This window comes from Typha latifolia, chromosome 7, assembly GCF_019914945.1.
Source record: "Typha latifolia isolate L0001 chromosome 7, TyphaL0001v2, whole genome shotgun sequence".
In the NCBI taxonomy this organism is placed as follows: domain Eukaryota; kingdom Viridiplantae; phylum Streptophyta; class Magnoliopsida; order Poales; family Typhaceae; genus Typha; species Typha latifolia.
In genome coordinates, this window is record NC_133092.1 from 8720512 (window position 1) to 8737411 (window position 16900).

The 16900-nt window shown below is 36.8% G+C and overlaps 1 protein-coding gene across 1 annotated transcript; it reads left to right on the forward strand.

Annotated features, from left to right (window-relative positions):
- Positions 1-14001: 14001 nt before the first annotated feature.
- LOC140792647 (uncharacterized) lies at positions 14002-14909 on the forward strand. The gene has a single exon (XM_073143757.1). The coding sequence runs from the start codon at positions 14026-14028 to the stop codon at positions 14701-14703; it is 678 nt and encodes a 225-aa protein (XP_072999858.1). The 5' UTR covers positions 14002-14025; the 3' UTR covers positions 14704-14909.
- Positions 14910-16900: the final 1991 nt, after the last annotated feature.

Consider the following 16900-nt stretch of genomic DNA (forward strand, 5'->3'; position numbering starts at 1 on the left):
TGGTGTGAAAGCCATCTTGTTTAGAGTCCAGTTTGACTTAGTACATTGCTTGCAAATTAAATATTTTTTTTTGATATATGTGAATATCTTCTTGCACATTGTTTAATATGTACTACAAGAAAAGTGTTATCTACTCATGTGTGAAAGCCATCATTGCACCTATATGGTTTTAGTATAAAAAAAAAATTACAGGAAATTCATGTTCTATTATGGAGAATAAGTCGAAAAGTGCAAATTTAAATACTAAGTCGGTTTGACTACTGTGTTGTATCATTATTTAAATAGGAAAGTTTATTTAAGAAGAATGTTTCATATTATCTATGCTCAACTTGCATATGCATATTGTTATGATCAATCAAGATTAATTTAATTTTGAGTTATGCATTAGAATTGATTATAATATACTTTTGATGATTTGATTGATCTGTGTATGACTTATTTCATTTGATTGTCATATTCTATGTCTTGAATCTATTTTGAATTTCTAGAAGTGCATCTCCAAATTTTTCTTTTATTTTTCTTAGACTTTTTACTTAAAAAAAAGGGGCATTCGAACGCAGACTTCTTGAGTTCAAACGCGGTGATTGGCGCGTTCGAACGAGGTGACTAGCGCGTTCAAACGCGCAGACTGGTGCATTCGAATGTACTCGGGGGTTCTTTAAATAGTGCGTCCGAACCCAAGGGTTTTCATCTTCCATCTTCCAAACCCTAGAAATCCTTCATTTTCTCCCTCCCAAATCTTCAAGATCTTCATCTTTTTCATCAAAATTTTCACTTCAAACCCTTTTAGAGGGTAGTTCTCCTCCGGATTTAGCGTCTTTCGGTCGAAACTTTATGTTTTTCTTCACTTTTTTGTGAGGTATGATCATCCATCAATTTTCTATAGCCCGTGGGGTTTCGATATATTTGGACTCCGATGTCATTCGTGCTAAACTACAACTTCCTAATGGCGAGTTCCAGTACCCATCTTCTGATCCGCTTCCTGATGTTAAAGACTATGCTAGTACGATGTTAATCAAAGGGGAACATTGGAAAGGAAACATGATGCCTCATGCGAAACTAGCGTCAGTGGCTCGCATGCTACACCCGTTTTGTCTTTACAACGTCACCCCAAGACTCAACATTCAAGTATTAGTTCAGATCATGCCTTTCTCCTTCATGCGAGGCTGTTGGGGATTTCTATTGATTTGACTGCTGTGATATACGATTCCATTTTGACAGCTGCATAGAAAGAAGCACCTCGTGAAGGGTTGTCGTTTGGTATTTTTATTACCAAATTGTGCACTCAGAGTGGGGTGCGAGTGGATGCCTCAGAAGCTTTGCCTACTACTCAAAAACTGTTGGATCGGATAACACTTTAGCGGAGTCAAGCTCATCATCAGCCGTCTCCTCTCAAGCCGTCCTCCTCTTCCACCGCTGGACGTCCATCACACCTCGACAGTTTTGATGATGCTTCATCTCATCCTGAGGGGGAGTTACCACAGTTCTCTGACCGTTTTGATCAGCTTAGCACTCAGGTGCAGAACTTACATTCGACCGTGAATGATTTACGAGTTGAGCAAGCTCGTCAAGGGACCGTGCTCGACTCCGTGTTGTCGATTCTTCATCGTCAGTTTCCTCCTAGTTCTTAGTCTTTGGAATTTGTGTCAAAAAAGGGGAGAGTTTAGATGTTCGGAGTTTACTAGTGTAGGGGGAGTATTGGCGTAGGGGGAGTTAACTAGTTTAAGTTTACTAGCTAATAACTTTGCTTGAAGACCTTGTGAACTTGTGAACTTGTGTTTGATTGAGAACTTGTGAACTTGCGTTTGAATTATGTTTTCACTTGATCATGGATCAATATATTCTTATTGGCAAGGATTGATGTGCTAAATATTCTAGACTTGTTGAATGCTCATTTTGAATTCTTTGTGCTAAATATTTTGTCACAAATTGTCAAAGGGGGAGATTGTTAGGTTTTTAATTGTTGGCAATTGTGTACAAAATATTCTAAGTGTATTTATACATGTATATGAGCTTTTATACAAGTCTAGAAAATCTCTAGTTTGAAGAATTACAAGATTATTGGTGAAAAGTTTATGAGTTCACATCGCGTTCTCACCGCGTTCACACCACGTTCACAGCACGTTCTCATGCGTTCACACAAACAGAGAGCTGCGTTCACAAGCGCGTTCGACCGCGGGCTCACGCGTTCACATAGACCGAGAGCTGCGTTCACAAGTACGTTTGAATGCAGGCTCATGCGTTCACACAGACCGAGAGCTACGTTCACAAGCGTGTTCGAACGTAGGTACACGCGTTCACACAGACCGAGAGCTGCATTCACAAGCGCATTCGAACGCGGGCTCACGCGTTCACATAGACCAAGAGCTGCGTTCACAAGCGCGTTCGAACGCGAGCTCACGCGTTCACACAGACCGAGAGTTGCGTTCACAAGCGTGTTCGAACGCGGGTACATTCATTCACACAGACTAAGAGCAGCGTTCACAAATACGTTCGAACGCAACCTGAGAAATTCAGGCTATTGCATTTGAATGCACTTGGGCCCGTTCAAACGCACCTGAGATCAAGTCAAGTCGTTCGAACGCACCCGGGCCGCGTTCGAACGCACCGACGAAGTTTGAAATTCTTAGATTTTCGTGAGTTCGGATAAGACTTAGATTTGACTCTATCTTGGAGATCATATATAAGTATTGTGATGCCCTAACTCTAAGGGGGTTGAAGAAGAAATTTTGAAGGAGACTTCTTGAGACTACATCGATTTTTCAAATAACAAGGTCCTACTCTTCTAAAAAACTTAATCTTTCGTCTTAAGGGCTATCTAGACGAAAGATCAATCTTGAGGGCTATTGAGGTTGGACATCAATCACGAGAAGCAAGGAATCATGAGTTCTAGCGAGCAAGACTAAGAGGAACAAAGTCATTTGGATTGACGGATTGTTTGTGAGTCAGTCTTATAACTGCTACTATCCTAATGATTGGTTTTGATCCGAGTTTGGATCTGTGGTTTTTTCCCGTTTGGGTTTTTTTACGTTAAAATCTTGGCGTTCATCTCTGCTTTTGTTTTTAATATTTCTTCGGACTTTTACTTAAGTGAACGAGTGATATCATTGCCTAGTATTTAGATACATACTTGTGTCTAGGGGTTTTTCACTTTCCATGAAACGCCCCCGCCCGACACGGGCACGTGCATGCCCACGCGCCCACACGGCACGCGCGGTGCACGCGAAAGGACGGGCGGGGCCCGTCACGCACAGATACTCTCATGTACACATACAATCATGACATCATCAAATACTACCTACTAACATATCCATGATCACATAATCCATCACCAATTAAATTATACTATTAACCAAATAAACTTGTTAACATATGAATATTCCAGTCCACAATAATATACATTAAACCACTACATAATCTAGTAGAACCCACATAGGCCACAACAAATCATCAAGATACAATTAAAATGACTAATATAAGAGTACACTATGATTGGACCTGTATTATACAATTCATCGTCTAATACAATAGAGTACAAATATCAAATACTGGTACAACTCAATTCCTATATAAACTATCATCTATACCGTCTCGCATCTATAGCTTACCTCATCATCGCTCTAAAATATTTTCTCAAGATATCTCAAGTCGCTATCATGTACCACATATCTGAAAGGGTTAGAAAATAAATAAAGAGAGTCATGAGCAAAAGGCTCAGTGAATAGACCTTACCCCGAATTAGTGATGCCAAACAGAAAGTAAATTATGTACTAGATAATATGAATCAGAAAGAGCATCATGTCATGAATAAGTATATGAATGTTCCTCAATAATACATAAATAAAAAATAGATAACATGTCATGTCATAACTGGTAAAATATATAATCCTCGACAATGTATTAATAAATCTCCATGTCATACCATCATCATAACTCTCTCTCAAATATAACACATGATGCATGCTGACCATGACCATGCTATGATATCAAATGCAACTATATATAATGCATATTGATCACTCGATAATTAGGTAACCAAATGATAATGAAATCATATGCATTTCTCAACATCACAATCATCACCGACATCTCGGTATAATATCATCATACTAGACAACTGTGCATAGTCAACACCCGGTACCCGGTCTCAACATCATGCCCGAAGGCTCAGAGCATACTCCGCCACCCGCAAGAGTATCTCAAATATAACCATACTCCACCACCCGCTAGGGTATCTACATCCATCCAAATTGGGCAGCCTTCTAGCTGATAGAAATCTTGTTAGGATAGCTCGCCACATATGCTCTAACGAACGGCATGTGTTCGAATGTCTGCTGCGCACATAGACTAACGACCTCAGACGTAAGGCCAACAGGATCGCGACTATGTCGAGCGATCAATCATGCACCAAGCGCGTCCTAACCCTCGCGCCCACTCGGGTATCCTCACGCTTTCTATCAACTATCCTATCAATCATATTTCATGCTTTCCTTCTAAGTGACAGATCATATGCATATATCCAGTACGATAATAAGTCAATGCATAACAAGAATTTAGGTGGAATAGGAATCAAGAGAAAACGATGCAATGTAGTCTCTAACTGTATCATTAACACATGCATACTCATGCTAATATATTACATGCATACTCATGCTACAGATCAACTCGATATACGATCATAACAGTAGAATCATCTATAATCATCTCTATATATATCACCAATGTACTCATATCCCAGATCAGCATAATCAAATGCATGATAAAATATGCTCGATTGTAATCATCTCTAGATAAAATTATTTAATCATGCTGGAGGCCAAAACATGCATGTACATAATATATAATATAACCTAATTTGAGAAAGGCGTCTAGGGGATAAGACTACTCACTACTACTGCAATTACCAAACCAAACCACCAGTCGTTCACGTTGCTACGACAATGATGAAGCCTCGATTGCTAGGTCCACGGGAGTCTTGAATAGGGGGGTCAAAATCTGAAATTATTTAAGTAGTATGATGTAAGTCGTTTATCTAATTAAAATCCGTTCATGTAACATATGATAATTTAAAAGGTTTTAGAATTCCTGCTTATCTTTATAACTAGTTAGAATTTTAATTACAGATAAAAGATATAAATATAAATATAGATGAAAACCTAACTATAATTATATCTTGATTAATTAGAAATTACTTTATAAAATAATAAATAAATACATAAGCCTAGTATTTTATTTGTTACAAAAATAACAATATATAATAAATTAATAGAATTACTTAAAATGTATATCATAAGAATATTAGAATATAAATCTAATAATTATAATTTACAAATCTATCTATTAATCTAATATACATATAAGTAAATAAATAACTAAATAAATATACGTATGACCTATATTTATGTGTAATAGTTTATAATCTAATCAATCATTAATTAATTATAATTAGCAATAATCATAATGATGAATATGTATTAACATAAATAATGTCTAAATCTATTTGTATTAATTAATACAGAAATACCTAAGTAAAATAATGAATAATAAAAATTAACAAAAACATTAAGGGATCACTAGTACTAGTGTTGGGCTTGGCCCAGCACTGGCCTGCTACAGTGCTGGGCTGAGCCCAGCACTATTGCAGAAAATAAGGAGAGAAGAAGCAGTTGAGGAAGAAGAAGAAGAAAGGGAGAATGAAGAAGAAGGAAGAAGAAAAAGAGAAGAGAAGAAGGGGGGAGGTGCGGATTCGGGCTGGCGAGGAGAGCACCGGCCGTTGCTGCCCAGCTAGTGGCCGGCCTCTCGCCGGCAACTCGGCTCCGACGAGCCCGACCTCGGGCAAGAAAGAGAAAGAGAGAGATAGAGAGAGAGAGAGAGAGAGAGAGAGAGGTCTCACCGGCGGCGGTGGCTCCAGGGAAGGTGTAAGTATAGAGAAAGAGTAGAGTGAGAGGGTGGCCGAGAGGAAGAGAGAGAGAGAGAGAGAGAGAAGGCGGTGGAGGAGGGGTAGCATCGGCGCCGGGGCTCGCCGGGGCAATTGGCCGTAGCCGATTGGCTGCGGCAACGGCCGTGGGCGCGTGGCGCCCCACCATGCAAGCTGCTCATAGTGTGGCCGGTCGCGTCGTGCCCCTTAAATATATTTTTTTTGGGTTGTTACATTCCACAACCAAGGAGGTCATGGGTTTTTACTCCAATCTAAATAATATTGTAGGAAAAATTATTTAGTGGTTTGGTGGCTTGGCTTAACTGCTCGACAATGTAGTCAATGACTTGATAGTGCGGTTAACTTAGAGGAGCAGCTCGACAACATTATGGCTTGGAGAAGGTCTCGGCAGCGTTTGATTCGGAGTAATTGTTCAATGATGCATATGGCTTGAAGCCTAGACTAGGTAGTTTACCATATTGACTAAAAGCTTCGTGAGATATAAGTGTCTCTGTAGAGAAAATTGGCCTTTTGTCCAACCTATATCTAGCCTTTCGGGCTCATGAATGATTAAAAAAAAAGTAAATCAAGGAATACAAAAGAGAGCAATCTAGTTCTTTCTCTTTTCTTTGTTTTTCTAAGTGAGTTTTATTGTAAATCAAACTCGTCATGAGTGGTTATATACCTTGGGTGTGTGTTCTTGGTTTTGATTTTATTTGTGAAAAAGGTGGAATGTGATCTATCAATATATTTCTCAATATCTCAATTATTAATATTAACTCTTAATGACATAATCATACTAAATCATCATGCATGTCCTACACCTATTACCACCTAATATCATAATCTTACCCAAAAGCTCAAAGCATATTCTATCATATGCTAACGGCATCTTAATAATAATTATACCATATTATATCTAGATCGACCCACCAGTTGATAGAAATTACATGAGGATAACTCACCACAGATGCTCTAGCAAGTGACATGTGTCTGATTGTCTGTGTACATTAGACTCAACTGACCTAAGATGTGCCACAAGATATCACATATTGACAATTATAATTATCTCATCTAGCATCCCTTACCCTTGTGCCTACTCGGGTATTCTCATGCTACTATCAATTATCTATTTATATGATTTCGTGAATTTCTTCTAAATGATAGATCATGTGCATTTATCTAGTATTGTAACAAATCATGCATATTAAAAATTTTAATGGTAAAGAAGTCAATGAAAGTATGATAGAATATAATCTCCAATCATATATTTATTACATGCATATAAACATTAAGTAAGCCTACTATTTTATTATATGCATAATAATGTATAAAAAGTTGATATATATATATGTACACCTAATTATAAAGATATGTATTGATCTAATAAAAATATATGAAGTTATAAGTATATTTATGTCCAGATATTTATACTTATAATTAACTAAAATTACACTAATTATACTTATCTAATAACCATGTTACTATATATATATATATATTCTTGAAAAATTAAATATCTAAAAATCTAATTTAAATTAACTAAATAAAATAAGTGATTTAGATAGGTGTTTTATTATGAGAGAAGAAGAAAGAAGGATGAGAGGAAGAAGTAGAGGAAAAGAAGAAGAAGAAGAAGAAGAAGAAGAAGAAGATGAGAGGGGTGCGGCGGCGACGACAGTGACGATGATAAGAGAAGGAGAGAAAGAAAGAGGTCGAGAGAGAGAGGTCGAGAGAGAGAGGAGGATAAGAAAGAGAGTGAGAGTGAGAGAGTTAGAGAGAGAGAGAGAGAGAGAGACGGTGAGGAGGTGTGGCGGCGGGGCGCATGGCGCCCACAGCGCCAGCCTTGTTTGCATGGCACGCTCATGCCATGCAACCAATATAATTTATTTTTCTTTCTTTTTATCTTGTTTTTTTTAATTAAATTTATTATTATTATTATTATTATTAGATCTGGATTAATACAGCACCTCTCCTTCACTTCGTTCCATAGTAGAATTTGGGTTTCAGTTCCTCGACAACTAGTGTGACCCGCAACTCGAGGCCTAATCGAGTGCGATTCTGAGATGGTGGTGTTATGTTTATTCGGATCACAGACCTTACTATCTGCCACGTGTTTTTACTAGTTTACCCTTGAACAGTAGAGAACTAGAGATTGGACGGGCAAAGTAGTGCCAGCAAAGTACTAGCTGGCAAATTTTGGGCCCCACACCCTCCTGGCAATTGCCCCGAGGGGGAATTGCACGTGACCCACTGCCCGCCCTCTCCTCCCCGACACTTTACACCTAGGCCCCAGTCATTGTGGAAACTACGTTGTCATCCTTGCTCGCCCTCGAATCTCCTTGTGGTCGTGACCAATTAGGACTCCAGCCAAGTAGCAATGCCTATTGAGCCTAGCGAGTCTAGCGAGTCGAGCTTGAGCAAGCCGGCTCAGGCTCAGGCTCAGCTTGGTATTAATTTTGAGCCAGTTTTGATGGCTCGGGTTCGGTTTAGACTCGGCTTGGTATTTATTTTGAGCCGGTTTTGATAGCTCGGGCTCGGTTTAGGCTCGACTTGGTATTTATTTTGAGCCGGTTTTGATGGCTCGAGCTCGGCTCATCTCTAATCAAGCCGAGCTGAACTCGAGCTTCAGTCGAACTAAGCTCGAGCCGCTCATTTATTTTGACAGCCCTACTAAAACAGTGCAATGTGCAATGTGGCACAAAATTAACATAGTAATTCCTATGTAATTCGAAGCTAGTTTCACATCGAGTAAGTTGGGTGCACATCTCTACCAGTAAATTAGAAATACAAAATTTAAAATTGGTTCAAACTTTGTGTTTCGTTTTGAGATTCTTTTAGAAAGAATCAAGGACATTGTAATACAATTATACAAGGAGATCAAAGGCTAGATTAAGATAGAGAGAATTCATAGGAGATCAAAATTTAAGTGATTTATAGTTATAGTTTCTTCAAGGAGCTTACTTTCTACCTAAGTTAAGGAGTATTTTCATATGTCCATGTCGAGTTTAGTACAATTAACGAGGAGCAATCTATTTCACCAAATAATTCAGCAATGTGTAAAGTTCAAAGAATGACTTCAATTCATAAGACTATCTGAAGCATGATGAGAGTGATTGTTTGTGAATGTTGTATCTATATTTTAAATATAAAATAGATTGTTTGAGAGGTTGATTAGATCTTCCATGATTTTTTCTCCGTATGCAAGAGAGGTTTTTTATGCTAAGAAAATTATGGTAGTGTGTTCGTCATTTTCTTTTTTTATTTTCTACTATTACTTGGTTTTCATATTTTTGCTTGATTTTTGTTTTCAAGAGTTAGAATAAGTATTTGGACTTCCATATTTTACTTGGCTTTGATTTTTAAAGTTTGATTCTTATTCGTTTTTTTAAAACCTAATTACATTTGATTTCCTAAATCAATTCAGGTCTTCAATTTTTTAACTTTTTAGTTTGACTTGATTTTAACTTTTCATATCTCTTTATCCTAGTAGATCAAGGTTTCTATATTGTCCCCGAACTTCTTATAGCAATTTAAGGTTAGTGGAGATGTCGTTACAATAGCTTGCCTTCTTAATTGTGACCTACATTCATTGGGCGTAGCTTTATAGAACGATTTCCAATATTTAATCTATTAATTTAATTCTCCTTCTACGTGCCAAATCAGGAAAGTAGCAAATACCTTACTTTTTTGGATGTGTTTGGGAATATCATCTTTATTTTAGTAGATAATCACTTTTGTATGATTATATAAATTCTCTCATGTGCAAGTGCATGATTATGAAACAGTAGATGCTTGTATCTTTTTTTTCGAAAGTCTGTATAAGATACTGCATTTGCAAAATAGAACTCTATTTTTTGTATTAGTTATCTTTATTATATAGATATAAAACTTATGTGTAAAATTTTGTTAATAAAAAAAAAAGAGTATTTTGTTTGCTTGTGGTGTATAACACAAATTTTAAATCAACTCAAATATAGTGCCAAGAAAAAAATAAAAATTAAATTAAAGGCCTAAGATGCAAACGCACAAAAACAGTAGAAGCTCACAACGGCATTTATATGAAACATAAACTTGACCTAAACAATGTTTTTTTTAGTGATGCTTTTATGAATGCCACTAAAGACAATAACAACATTTAAGAAAATGCCACCATTAGCTCATTGGCATCTTTTTATATTTTTTCATATTTAATTAATTTTATTTTTTTTTAAAATAAAATTTATAAATAAGACTAACTAATCGAGTTTAAAGCTTAATTTTAAATCAAACAAGGCTTTATAGATTTTTTACATTTAGCTAATCGTCTCCAATTAATAAGATGATGAAAAATGTCGCATAATATTACGCAAGCACTAACGTTTACCTACGTGACAAGGATTCATATGGTGGCCTGCCTTTTTGCCAATATAAATCTACAATAAAATTTGTACCATATTTAGTAGCAATTGCCTAATGCGTATATAGTATATAATTCTGGTAATGAGGAGATAAATTGCCTCCCAAGCCTCTCAAGCCATCAATCTTTAGATGTGCAACAAAAATGTTCTACTTTACATGAAACAAACAGATCAAAGATATATAGACTTAATGAAGAATGAGGTCTAACCGTCTGTAAAACTGCAATTAGGAGCTCAAACCCTGAATTACTTTTATATATAAACTTAAATTCTAAATATTCATTGAGCTAATTCTTGGGCAAACCAAAATTTTGAGCTGAGGCTCGAACCAAATTGCGAACCTAAAAGTCGAATTGATTGACACACTAGGCATGGGACATGAAGCACATAACCTAGGTTCGGACCGTCTGCAAACCTGAACATACAACTTGGTTTGTCTAAATTGACAAAAGATAAAGAGGTTGATGACCAATAATTATACTTAGACAGTCAGGTATCCCATGGGAGTAGAAAATTCCGTTATACAAATCCAAAGAATCAACCATCCAAGCTAAGAAACGATGGCAAGAAATACTTCTTAGAGTTTTTGACCAAAATACTGCTCTTGGAAAATATATATCTCAAAGTACAATACTGTTTAAATTATTTCCTAATGTACTACAATATTTATCAACTTAGCACTGATATGATATGGGCCCGATCAGATCACCTCACAGGGGACATTGGATTTGTTGGGTCAAACCGGATTATCATCGGGATTTTTTTTGAATAGTAGTAGTTTCACGCTATGGAATTCAAATGGTCGCAACTTGACATTCAAATGCCACAAACCTATCGAAGAATAAGTGCTCTGGGGTTTTGGCATTCGAATGACTACCGCTCGTCTAACGCCCCCACCCATATATATATGTACAACTTATTATACATTATTATGCATGTAATATAATAGTAGGCTTACTTAATATTTATATTACATGATTAAGTAAAGATTATTTTATATGCAACTCTTAATTTGTTTAGTAAGGGTAGTAGTGACAAAATAATTAAAGTATAATTATATAATATAGGTGCTTGCATTTTAAATTATATTATTGTACATGAAGCTCTTTTACATATTTTTTATCAAAAGACATTGACTATTATATACTTAATATATAATTAGCAAACTATGGTTTTATAAATAAATCTACAATTAGAATAATAACATACTAATATTATTATAATTAAATATATGATATAGATCAAATTATTTAATAAAAAAAAGAAGAAATTTTAAACCTAATAAATCATCATATGTTACGCAAACTAATCATAATCGGATAAATAACTAACTTTATATTACTTAAACAATTTCAAATCACAACCCCCCTTATTTGAGACCCTGTGGACCTTGCTAGTGATTTGTGATGATTGATTGATGGACGTGAGGGATACGTGTATTGGGTCTTATCCCCTGGACGTCTTTCTCAAATTAGGTTATATTATATATTATGTACATGCATGTTTTAGCCTCCAGCATAATTATATGATTTTATCTAGAGATGATTACAGTCGAGCATATTTTATCATGCATTTGATTATGCTGATCTAGGATATGAGTACATTGGTGATATATATAGAGATAATTGGAGATGATTCTACTATTATGATTGTATACCGAGTTGATCTGTAGCATGAGTATGCATATAATAGATTAGCATGAGTATGCATGTGTTGACTACATAGTGGAGCCTACATTGTATTATTTTTCTCTTGATTCATATTCCATCTAAATTTCTATTATGTAGTGACTTGTTATCGTATTAGATATATGTATATGATTTGTCATTAATAAGTTTATTTCGTTAATAGTATAATTTATTTGGTGTTGGATTGTGTGAGTATGGATATGTTAGTAGGTAGTATTTGATAATGTCATGATTGTATGTGCATAGGAGTGTATCTATGCGTGACGGGCCCCGCTAGTCCTGTCACGTGCGCCGCGTGTGCCGTGTGGGCGCGTGGGCGTGCACGTTTTATAAAGACATGTATTAATCTAATAAAAATATATTTATGTACAAATATTTATAATTATAATTAACTGAAATTACACTAATTACACTTACCATGTTACTAAATATATCTATTCTTGAAAAATTAAACTAAAAATCTAATTTAGATTAACTAAATAACATAAGTAATTTACGTGTTTTATTACCAAAGAAGGTAAAACAAACAGAGGAAAAAGAAGTAGAGGAAAGGAAGAAGATGAAGAAGAGAAGGGAAGGGAGGGAGGCTCACCTCGGCGTAGAGTTTTGGCGTTCAAACGACTATCGCTTATTGTTTGAAAGCCCGAACATGAGAGTGCAGTCCATCCAGCCCAATGTTGAATTCGTCGTGTTAGAGGTAATTTGAATTATTTTAAATTTTGGTTAGCCTCTAAATATGTAGAAGACAATCATTTTAAAATTATGAAAAAACTGACAATTTTATAATCTCTTATCTCATCTCTCTTAACATTTTGCTTCGATCCAAGGCCATTAGCGTCAAGTTGATCCCATTTCCTTCCTTCTCGACTGCCGATCCCCTCTAGTCCAGTAGGACCGACCATTTTTTTCCTCCCTCAACTTCTAGCCGCTGGCTAGCTCTCCCTTCTTATATATTGATTGATCCCTTTTTTTCTTTAAGGCCGACCATTTTCTTTCCCTTTCTTTCTTTCTAAATTACAAATTTACGCAATCATCATCATTATTATCTCTTTCTTTCCCATCCTATAAATTTCACTATATCCATTAAATCCACTACCAAGTGGCTTCCTCCATTTCTACAAATAGACACCTTAACCCAGTTCACAACAAGCACCACGTGGAAAATCACCATCTCAAACCGTTAATCTTATTAGATTTATCCAGCTGTTATTTCTATATAAAACTCTCATCCAGAAAACCGATTTATAAATCCCAATTTGGGAACGCGATTTATTTATACAAATAAAAATATACTAGAAAATTATTTTTGAAGAGCATAACTTTATAAACAAAGTCTATTTTGGATATTTAATATGTCGTTATGAAAACGAAAAAGAATTAAGCATAATAATTCTATTCTGAGTTTAATCAAACCTCATAGGAAAAAATATATAGGTAAAAATATAAAGAAAAAGTTGACGTGTCGTTGGTCATAAAATATGTTGCTCTCTAGATATGGTTGGCTCCAAATCATAATTATCTATAGAAAATAAAAATAAAAATTATATATACAAAATAATTATTTTGTAGACTATTGATATCTTAGTGAGTAAACTCTTCCTTTCTAGAGAGCCATTTATAAGTCACTTTCTCTCTGGAGCATTTTATACACAAGATAATAGTTTTCTAAAAAATTTAAAATTAGTGTCTCAAACAGTGATTTTCAACGTAACGCTGAGATGGCAAAAATTATAGTAGTTTAAAAATTGTTTAAATAGTGCTGTATTTAAAATATATTTTTTCTTATACCAGTACTTAAGGGGGGAAAGCTCATATTCTCTCCATCAACATGTTGTAAAGTAACCTAACAGCATCCATAGATTGCTTGCACCCGAATTATAGAACGTACTAGCAACAAAGTTTTGATGGATTTTATTCTTTGCCTCCCGTTCCCTCCAAACTTTCGCATCACCCTCCCCTTCTTCCTTCTCTTCTACTTCCTTCGATTTCCGTTTGCTTCACGTATTACGCATCACAAACCATGAGCACAGAAAATCTACCACGAGTCAAATTACACCATCATTTGGAAGAACACCACCACCCACGACAACAGCCTGATCAGCCTCACCGTCCCAGGAAGCCCCTGTTCACTCCGCAGTCCCGGACGCACCCCGTCGCGTGGTGCCTCGCGGCTGCTTGCATTGTTTTCTGGCTCGTCGTCATCCTTGGCGGGCTTATCGTCCTCATCATTTACCTCGTCTTCCGCCCGCGGACTCCTCGCCTTGACATCTCCAGCGCAACGCTCAACGCCGCGTACCTCGACACGGGCACCTTCCTCAACGCCGACCTTACTATCCTCGCCAGCTTCTCCAACCCAAACCAAAAGGTCGACGTCTCCTTCTCTTACATCCAGCTGGACCTCTACTTCTATGGCACCATGATCGCGACGCAGGTGGTGGAGCCCTTCGCGGAGCGACGCGGTCTGGCGGCACTCCGGAGCGTGCACTTGGTGTCTAGCGAGGTGGCGCTGCCGCAGGACGCGGTGGCTGCGTGGAGGAATGGCACAGCCGGGGGAAAGGTGTTGCTTCAGGTGGATGGGAAGTTCCGGACCCGGTCGTACCTCGGTCGGTGGCTGCGATTCACGTATTGGTTGTCCCGCCACTGCGATATCACCGTTGGGCCGCCGCCGGGTGGGGCGCTGCTTTCGAAGCAGTGCTGAACAGTAGTAGATGTTTCGCTATGAATTATGAGTTCTGTTCTGAAAGTAGCCGATCGTAATTAGTAGGACGCCATTAGTTGTCTTTTAATTTTCCAAAAACTTTATTTTATTTTCGGAGAATTAATTATATTTATCTTTCTTAGTTTGGCTGAAATCAAGGACGCCTTGCCTGGCGAACTTTTCAGTCGGCCAACTTTTGAACTTTATTTGCCGGATCTGGCGAGCGCTATTTCGGTGTGGCCTAATTCCATCAATTAGGACGCGTATTAAATATTAATTCATTCATCATGCACATATCCTAAAAAGAAATACATGAGATCGAAGGATTTAAACTAGCTATTGGATATAAATAATTAATTTGTTCCGACAGTCTCTCCGATTAACCTACACTGAAACCTAATCCTGATTTGGCAGCCAATAAAGAATGCTTAAATTAGTCCATGCATCATAATTGGCTTTCAAATTTATGGTTACAAAATACAATACTTAAATCAGACTATAACATGTTCCTATTTTAATGCACTCAGCACTAGAGCTATTAATAACCTGAGCATCGAGCAGCTCGTTAGACTGATGTTAGATATGATTATTATGTTTTAAGAATTAAATAATGATTCTTTACATTTTGTTTATATATATATATATATGTATATCTTTTGTTTTACTAATTTAATATACCACATTGGGGGGAATGGACTTTCCTTTCATTACACATTCCATGACTTATTGAAAATTTGAAGCGTACATAGTGGGAGACCATTCTTAATTTCCATTTAATAATGGGGTTTCCTAAAACGGATATAGTTACTATGTTAACAAGGAAAAAAATCTTGATCCTTGAACAATTACAATCTCCTATTCTCTACTATATATGTTTTTTAATAGTCCAAGCTGAATTTGAATTTTAGTTCGGATTAGCCTAGTCAGCTAATTGGTTGCTTTGATTGAGTCGAGTCCTGCTTATTTCATTTTAGATTAGTTATTTAGTTTATTATATTTGTTTAGGACTATGTCAACTCCAATCCAAACCTAATTTTTATTTGCATTGGTTAGGTCCTTGCTAAGTCAAGTCATGTTGAGTTAGCTATATATATATATATGCAATGAGGTCTGATATGTTGTTGGAATTTGAGTTAGTCTAATCTTCACTCTCTCCCCATCACTCTCCTCTTTTCTCCTCCTTAAACCTAACCCTAGCTGCCAGCCCTCTTCTGAGCCTTGTCGGCTACTTCCTCCCCTAGAGTTGACCTCCCTCGCCCCCCTCTCTCTCTCTCTTTCTATATATATATATATATATATATATTATCTTCCAATCCTCTTCCACTATTGTCGAGATCTCATCTAACTTGAGTTAGTCAGTTAACTTGAGTTAGTCAGTTAGCTTTATCTTTCTGTTTTAAAATTCAAATAAATCAGATAATTAATATTTGGATCTAATCCGCTAGAGATTTTTACTCCTATAAATAGGAGTGGACATGTGTTGATAATTATCCATGAATGAATCTGAGTTTAGCCAAATCATTATTTTCATCTTTATCTTTAATCGTAGCTATTAGATCACCTTTATCTTTTTAGGAGTAGATCATAGCTGTAGAAGCATCCCGATATTCCAAACCCTAGCCACCTTCTTCCGCCATAGCCATCCTACTTTATGCTCATCCACCACCCTTAGCCGTCCGCCACCCTCTGACGACCGTCACAATATTGATTATTTATCGCTCTGCCCTATTTGACCTTGCTCCACTATTTTATCAACATCTTTTTATCTAGACGTCAAATTCTCATGAAACTAAAACCATTGGAACCCTAACTCACGATGCTACCACATATAAAATATTACAATTTTCTTACATCTAGATCGGTCCAAATCTGATTTGTAACATTGGTATTAGAGCTAACATTTCTCGAACGATGATTAACATGAATAAGGAAAGAGCGACCATAGAGGATCAAGAACTCATCTTCGTTCTTGTGGGAGTATCTCCGACGCCCTTTCCATCACCATCAACTATCGCTGATGAGCGGAGCTTAGGCAAAAGTATTTTTTAAAGAATTTTTGGCCGAGTCGAAGGAGAGCTTAGAAAGGATTGAGAAGGCGATCCAAGCCATGATGGTCGTTCTCCTAGCCCAGCATGACTACCTCATGCCACCAGCGCCGCCGGCCAGTCGCAACTAAAAAGCTCCACCCGTGAGTAAG

Excerpts from the sequence above, each read along its gene's own strand:
- LOC140792647 (XM_073143757.1), top strand. The coding sequence starts at position 14,026 with ATGAGCACAGAAAATCTACCACGAGTCAAATTACACCATCATTTGGAA.